Source organism: Oncorhynchus nerka, linkage group LG13, assembly GCF_034236695.1.
Source record: "Oncorhynchus nerka isolate Pitt River linkage group LG13, Oner_Uvic_2.0, whole genome shotgun sequence".
Taxonomy (NCBI): domain Eukaryota; kingdom Metazoa; phylum Chordata; class Actinopteri; order Salmoniformes; family Salmonidae; genus Oncorhynchus; species Oncorhynchus nerka.
Genome location: NC_088408.1, coordinates 22,133,931 through 22,142,066, shown reverse-complemented (window position 1 = coordinate 22,142,066; position 8,136 = coordinate 22,133,931). Strand labels below are relative to the sequence as shown.

General features: G+C 47.0%; 1 protein-coding gene across 1 annotated transcript; it reads right to left on the bottom strand.

The window, feature by feature from the left end:
* Positions 1-5,891: 5,891 nt before the first annotated feature.
* On the bottom strand, positions 5,892-7,253 carry LOC135574764 (uncharacterized). Its single transcript, XM_065026962.1, has one exon. It carries the CDS (start codon positions 7,251-7,253, stop codon positions 5,892-5,894), a length of 1,362 nt encoding a protein of 453 aa, XP_064883034.1.
* Positions 7,254-8,136: the final 883 nt, after the last annotated feature.

The following is an 8,136-nucleotide window of genomic DNA, read 5'->3' as shown; positions in this document are numbered from 1 at the left end:
ATAGCATGGCAGCAACACTACATAAAGAGAGACTTAAGACAACAACATAGCATGGCAGCAACACATGACAACACAGCATGGTAGCAACACTACATAAAGAGAGACTTAAGACAACAACACAGCATGGTAGCAACACTACATAAAGAGAGACTTAAGACAACAACATAGCATGGCAGCAACACTACATAAAGAGAGACTTAAGACAACAACATAGCATGGCAGCAACACTACATAAAGAGAGACTTAAGACAACAACATAGCATGGCAGCAACACATGACAACACAGCATGATAGCAACACTACATAAAGAGAGACTTAAGACAACAACATAGCATGGCAGCAACACATGACAACACAGCATGATAGCAACACTACATAAAGAGAGACTTAAGACAACAACATAGCATGGCAGCAACACATGACAACACAGCATGATAGCAACACTACATAAAGAGAGACTTAAGACAACAACATAGCATGGCAGCAACACATGACAACACAGCATGATAGCAACACTACATAAAGAGAGACTTAAGACAACAACATAGCATGGCAGCAACACATGACAACACAGCATGATAGCAACACTACATAAAGAGAGACTTAAGACAACAACATAGCATGGCAGCAACACATGACAACACAGCATGATAGCAACACTACATAAAGAGAGACTTAAGACAACAACATAGCATGGCAGCAACACATGACAACACAGCATGATAGCAACACTACATAAAGAGAGACTTAAGACAACAACATAGCATGGCAGCAACACATGACAACACAGCATGATAGCAACACTACATAAAGAGAGACTTAAGACAACAACACAGCATGGTAGCAACACTACATAAAGAGAGACTTAAGACAACAACATAGCATGGCAGCAACACATGACAACACAGCATGGTAGCAACACTACATAAAGAGAGACTTAAGACAACAACATAGCATGGCAGCAACACATGACAACACAGCATGGTAGCAACACTACATAAAGAGAGACTTAAGACAACAACATAGCATGGCAGCAACACATGACAACACAGCATGATAGCAACACTACATAAAGAGAGACTTAAGACAACAACATAGCATGGCAGCAACACATGACAACACAACATGGCAGCAGCATAACATGGCAGCAGCACAAAAGAGGGCACAAACATTATTGGGCACAGAAAACAGCACAAAGGGCAAGAAGGTAGAGACAAAAATACATCACGCAAAGCTGCCACAACTGTCAGTAATTGAGTGTCCATGATCGAGTCTTTGAATGAAGAGATTAAGATAAAACTGTGCAGTTTGAGTCTTTGCTGCAGCTATCATGCAGCCCATATACAGTATGTTTTGATTTCTAAGTAATTCGAAGGTTTGTATCATTCACAACTAAAGTTGCCAAATAACTCTAAATCTGGCATATAGGACCTGCTCACTTTTACGCTCAACATAGCCACTTACAGTGGGGAGAACAAGTATTTGATACACTGCCGATTTTGCAGGTTTTACTACTTACAAAGCATGTAGAGGTCTGTAATTTGTATCACAGGTACACTTCAACTGTGAGAGACGGAATCTAAAACAAAAATCCAGAAAATCACATTGTATGATTTTTAAGTAATTAATTTGCATGTTATTGCATGACATAAGTATTTGTTCACCTACCAACCAGTAAGAATTCCAGCTCTCACAGACTTGTTAGTTTTTCTTTAAGAAACCCTCCTGTTCTTCACTCATTACCTGTATTAACTGGACCTGTTTGAACTCGTTACCTGTATAAAAGACATCTGTCCACACACTCAATCAAACAGACTCCAACCTCTCCACAATGGCCAAGACCAGGGAGCTGTGTAAGGACATCAGGGATAAAAGTGTAGACCTGCACAAGGCTGGGATGGGCTACAGGACAATAGGCAAGCAGCTTGGTGAGAAGGCAACAACTGTTGGCGCAATTATTAGAAAATGGAAGAAGTTCAAGATGACGGTCAATCACCCTCGGTTTGGGGCTCCATGCAAGATCTCACCTTCATGGGGCATCAATGATCATGAGGAAGGTGAGGGATCAGCCCAGAACTACACGGCAGGACCTGGTCAATGACCTGAAGAGAGCTGGGACCACAGTCTCAAAGAAAACCATTAGTAACACACTACGCCGTCATGGATTAAAATCCTGCAGCGCACGCAAGGTCCCCCTGCTCAAGCCAGCGCATGTCCAGGCCCATCTGAAGTTTGCCAATGACCATCTGGATGACCCAGAGGAGGAATGGGAGAAGGTCATGTAGTCTGATGAGACAAAAATAGAGCTTTTTGGTCAAAACTCCACTTGCCGTGTTTGGAGGAAGAAGAAGGATGAGTACAACCCCAAGAACATCATCCCAACCGTGAAGCATGGAGGTGGAAACATCATTCTTTGGGGATGCTTTTCTGCAAAGGGGACAGGACGACTGCACCGTATTGAGGGGAGGATGGATGGGGCCATGTATCGTGAGATCTTGGCCAACAACCTCCTTCCCTCAGTAAGAGCATTGAAGATGGGTCGTGGCTGGGTCTTCCAGCATGACAACGACCCAAAACACACAGCCAGGGCAACTAAGGAGTGGCTCCGTAAGAAGCATCTCAAGGTCCTGGAGTGGCCTAGCCAGTCTCCAGACCTGAACCCAATAGAAAATCTTTGGAGGGAGCTGAAAGTCCGTATTGCCCAGCGACAGCCCTGAAACCTGAAGGATCTGGAGAAGGTCTGTATGGAGGAGTGGGCCAAAATCCCTGCTTCAGTGTGTGCAAACCTGGTCAAGAACTACAGGAAACGTATGATCTCTGTAATTGCAAACAAAGGTTTCTGCACCAAATATTAAGTTCTGCTTTTCTGATGTATAAAATACTTATGTCATGCAATAAAATGCAAATTAATTACTTAAAAATCATACAATGTGATTTTCTGGATTTTTGTTTTAGATTCCGTCTCTCACAGTTGAAGTGTACCTATGATAAAAATTTCAGACCTCTACATGCTTTGTAAGTAGGAAAACCTGCAAAATCGGCAGTGTATCAAATACTTGTTCTCCCCACTGTATATGCACACTTGCTCAGGAATGGGAAAAATATGTTTTCTGTTTCATTCAGCTAAGTTCAATTATATTCTTCTTACTATAAAATCATATAATATAAAATAATGGCATCTTGTCTGCTAAATGAACAAACCAACAGCCTAAGGCATGGAGCATAGCCAGAAAACATACAGTAGGCCAATTCATTCAGTTGTTATGAAATATCATAATGTTTCTGTCCCGTCCTGATGTTTCACCTGTCTTTGTCCTTGTCTCCACCCCCTCCAGGTGTCGCCCTTCTTCACCACTTACCCTCTGGGTATTTATACCTGTGTTTTCTTTCTGTCTGTGCCAGTTTGTCTTGTTTGTCAAGCTTACCAGCATTTGTCCTGTCAGCTCCTGTCTTTTCCCAGCCTCTCTTTTTCTCGTCCTCCTGGTTTTTGACCCTTGCCTGTCCTGACCCTGTACCCGCCCGTCTGGTCTGACCACTCTGCCTGACCCTGAGCCTGCCTGCTGTCCTGACCCTGTACCCGCCCGTCTGGTCTGACCACTCTGCCTGACCCTGAGCCTGCCTGCTGTCCTGTACCTTTACTCTACCTCTGGTCTGACCACTCTGCCTGACCCTGAGCCTGCCTGCTGTCCTGTACCTTTACTCTACCTCTGGTCTGACCACTCTGCCTGACCCTGAGCCTGCCTGCTGTCCTGTACCTTTACTCTACCTCTGGTCTGACCACTCTGCCTGACCCTGAGCCTGCCTGCTGTCCTGTACCTTTACTCTACCTCTGGTCTGACCACTCTGCCTGACCCTGAGCCTGCCGGCTGTCCTGTACCTTTACTCCACCTCTGGATGACTGAATTCTGCCTGACCCTGACCCTGAGCCTGCCTGCCTGCTGTCCTGGCCCTGTACCCGCCCGTCTGGTCTGACCACTCTGCCTGACCCTGAGCCTGCCTGCTGTCCTGTACCTTAACTCCACCTCTGGATTATCGACGCCTGCCTGCCTTGACCTGTCGTTTGCCTGACCCTCTTACAATAAACATTATTACTTCACACAGTCTGAACTTGGGTCTTTCTTTAGACCTGACTAAAATAAGTAATGGATTTGTAGTGATGGTGTATATTACATTGACTTAGTAGACTTGAAATATACATTTCCCTAAGGTGTTTTGTGAGCAGTTTATACATTGAGGCCTGGTGATGCTAAACGTGTTTATGTTAATTAACGGTCAACTACTGTGAGACAGGCAGTCTTTTGCGTTACAATAACCATCTGACAAAATGTATGCCCGCCATAGCCCTAACATTGGTGGAACCAGCTTCCCCCTGAAGCTAGGACAGTGGAGTTTCTGCCGAAAACATCTGAAACGTTACCTCTTCAAAGAGTATTTGAAATAATCCCACAGCACCCCCCCTCCCTCGCACCCTATTCTCACCCTGATAAACAAAGCCCAGGCATGATGGTACGCAGATTATACATTTTGTTTTAAGCACTTTTCACCACACCCAAAGTCATTTTACATAAGAAAATCAGTATAAAAAGCTATAAAATCACATATTAAAATAAGTATAGATGAGAACACTAAACATGATGACAGACTAACCAGGGAGAACACTAAACATAATGACAGACTGACCAGGGAGAACACTAAACATGATGACAGACTAACCAGGGAGAACACTAAACATAATGACAGACTAACCAGGGAGAACACTAAACATAATGACAGACTAACCAGGGAGAACACTAAACATAATGACAGACTGACCAGGGAGAACACTAAACATAATGACAGACTAACCAGGGAGAACACTAAACATAATGACAGACTAACCAGGGAGAACACTAAACATAATGACAGACTGACCAGGGAGAACACTAAACATAATGACAGACTAACCAGGAGAACACTAAACATAATGACAGACTAACCAGGGAGAACACTAAACATAATGACAGACTGACCAGGAGAACACTAAACATAATGACAGACTGACCAGGGAGAACACTAAACATAATGACAGACTAACCAGGGAGAACACTAAACATAATGACAGACTAACCAGGGAGAACACTAAACATAATGACAGACTGACCAGGGAGAACACTAAACATAAGGACAGACTAACCAGGGAGAACACTAAACATAATGACAGACTAACCAGGGAGAACACTAAACATAATGACAGACTGACCAGGGAGAACACTAAACATAAGGACAGACTAACCATGGAGAACACTAAACATAATGACAGACTAACCATGGAGAACACTAAACATAATGACAGACTAACCATGGAGAACACTAAACATAATGACAGACTAACCAGGGAGAACACTAAACATAATGACAGACTAACCAGGAGAACACTAAACATAATGACAGACTAACCAGGGAGAACAGTAAACATAATGACAGACTAACCAGGGAGAACACTAAACATAAGGACAGACTAACCAGGGAGAACACTAAACATAATGACAGACTACCCAGGGAGAACACTAAACATAATGACAGACTAACCAAGAACACAAACATGATGACAGACTAACCATGGAGAACACTAAACATAATGACAGACTAACCAGGGAGAACAGTAAACATAATGACAGACTACCCAGAGAGAACACTAAACATAAGGACAGACTAACCAGGGAGAACACTAAACATAATGACAGACTAACCAGGGAGAACACTAAACATAATGACAGACTAACCAGGGAGAACACTAAACATAATGACAGACTAACCAGGGAGAACACTAAACATAATGACAGACTAACCAGGGAGAACACTAAACATAATGACACAATAACCCGGGAAGTGAACTAGACAGAGGATAAACGCTAAGACAACAGAGAATCCAGATAAGCCTGTGTGAAGAGTTGTTTCTTTATTGTGGACTTGAATATGTGTATGGATTGTGAGGTTCTGACATGGAGAGGGAGAGAGTTCCGGAATTGGGGAGCTGCACTGCTAAAAGCCTGGTCTCCCATAGAGTGGAGCCTGGTGCTAGGGAGGGTGAGAAGGCCAGGGTCAGAGGAGTGCAGTGGACAGTTAGGAGTGTAGGGGTGCAGGAAGGTAGGAGTGTAGGAGTGTAAGGGTGCAGGAGAGTCGGGGTGCAGGAGAGAAGGGGTGCCGGAAGGTAGGGGTGCAGGAGTGTAGGGGTGCAGGAGAGTAGGGGTGCAGGAAGGTAGGGGTGCAGGAGGGTAGGGGTGCAGGAGTGTAGGGGTGCAGGAAGGTAAGGGTGCAGGAGTGTAAGGGTTAAAGGAGAGTAGGGGTGTAGGAAGGTAGGGGTGCAGGAGTGTAAGGGTTAAAGGAGAGTAGGGGTGCAGGAAGGTAGGGGTGCAGGAAGGTAGGGGTGCAGGAGAGTAGGGGTGCAGGAGAGTAGGGATGTAGGAAGGTAGGGGTGCAGGAGTGTAAGGGTTAAAGGAGAGTAGGGGTGCAGGAGAGTATGGGTGCAGGAAGGTAGGGGTGCAGGAGAGTAGGGGTGCAGGAAGGTAGGGGTGCAGGAGTGTAGGGGTGCAGGATAGTAGAGGTGCAGGAGTGTAAGGGTGCAGGAGTGTAAGGGTGCAGGAGAGTAGGGGTGTAGGAAGGTAGGGATGCAGGAGAGTAGGGGTGTAGGAAGGTAGTGGTGCAGGAGTGTAAGGGTGCAGGAGAGTAGGGGTGCAGGAGTGTAAGGGTGCAGGAGAGTAGGGGTGCAGGAGTGTAGGGGTGTAGGAAGGTAGTGGTGCAGGAGTGTAGGGGTGCAGGAGAGTAGGGGTGCAGGAGAGTAGGAAGGTAGGGGTGCAGGAGTGTAAGGGTGCAGGAGAGTAGGGGTGCAGGAAGGTAGGGGTGCAGGAGTGTAAGGGTGCAGGAGAGTAGGGGTGCAGGAAGGTAGGGGTGGAGGAGAGTAGGGGTGCAGGAAGGTAGGGGTGCAGGAGTGTAGGGGTGCAGGATAGTAGGGGTGCCGGAGTGTAAGGGTGCAGGAGAGTAGGGGTGTAGGAGAGTAGGGGTGTAGGAAGGTAGGGATGCAGGAGAGTAGGGGTGTAGGAAGGTAGTGGTGCAGGAGTGTAAGGGTGCAGGAGAGTAGGGGTGTAGGAAGGTAGGGATGCAGGAGAGTAGGGGTGTAGGAAGGTACTGGTGCAGGAGTGTAAGGGTGCAGGAGTGTAAGGGTGCAGGAGAGTAGGGGTGCAGGAGTGTAAGGGTGCAGGAGAGTAGGGGTGCATGAGAGTAGGGGTGTAGGAAGGTAGTGGTGCAGGAGTGTAAGGGTGCAGGAGAGTAGGGGTGCAGGAGAGTATGAAGGTAGGGGTGCAGGAGTGTAAGGGTGCAGGAGAGTAGGGGTGCAGGAAGGTAGGGGTGCAGGAAGGTAGGGGTGCAGGAGTGTAAGGGTGCAGGAGAGTAGGGGTGTAGGAGAGTAGGGGTGTAGGAAGGTAGGGATGCAGGAGAGTGTGGGTGTAGGAAGGTAGTGGTGCAGGAGTGTAAGGGTGCAGGAGAGTAGGGGTGTAGGAAGGTAGTGGTGCAGGAGTGTAAGGGTGCAGGAGTGTAAGGGTGCAGGAGAGTAGGGGTGCAGGAGAGTAGGGGTGTAGGAAGGTAGTGGTGCAGGAGTGTAAGGGTGCAGAAGAGTAGGGGTGCAGGAGTGTAAGGGTGCAGGAGAGTAGGGGTGCAGGAGAGTAGGGGTGCAGGAAGGTAGGGGTGCAGGGGTGTAAGGGTTAAAGGAGAGTAGGGGTGCAGGAGAGTAGTGGTGTAGGAAGGTAGGGGTGCAGGAGTGTAAGGGTGCAGGAGAGTAGGGGTGCAGGAAGGTAGGGGTGCAGGAGTGTAAGGGTGCAGGAGAGTAGGGGTGCAGGAGAGTAGGGGTGCAGGAGTTGGGGGAAATGGGGGGGCAGGAGGTCAGACATGTATCTGAGCCCCAGTCCCTTCAGTGCTTTGTAGGTGAGCATGAGCAATTTGAAGATGATCATGTATTGATCTGGGAGCCAGTGGATTTGGCTGAGATGGTTGTTGGGATAGGAGACACTGCTTCTTTACCTCATCAATCTCATCAGCCCCAGCCCTCTCACAGCTTCTCAAGCCACTCCCTATCTCACCCCCTATTTCCATCACCTCCCTATC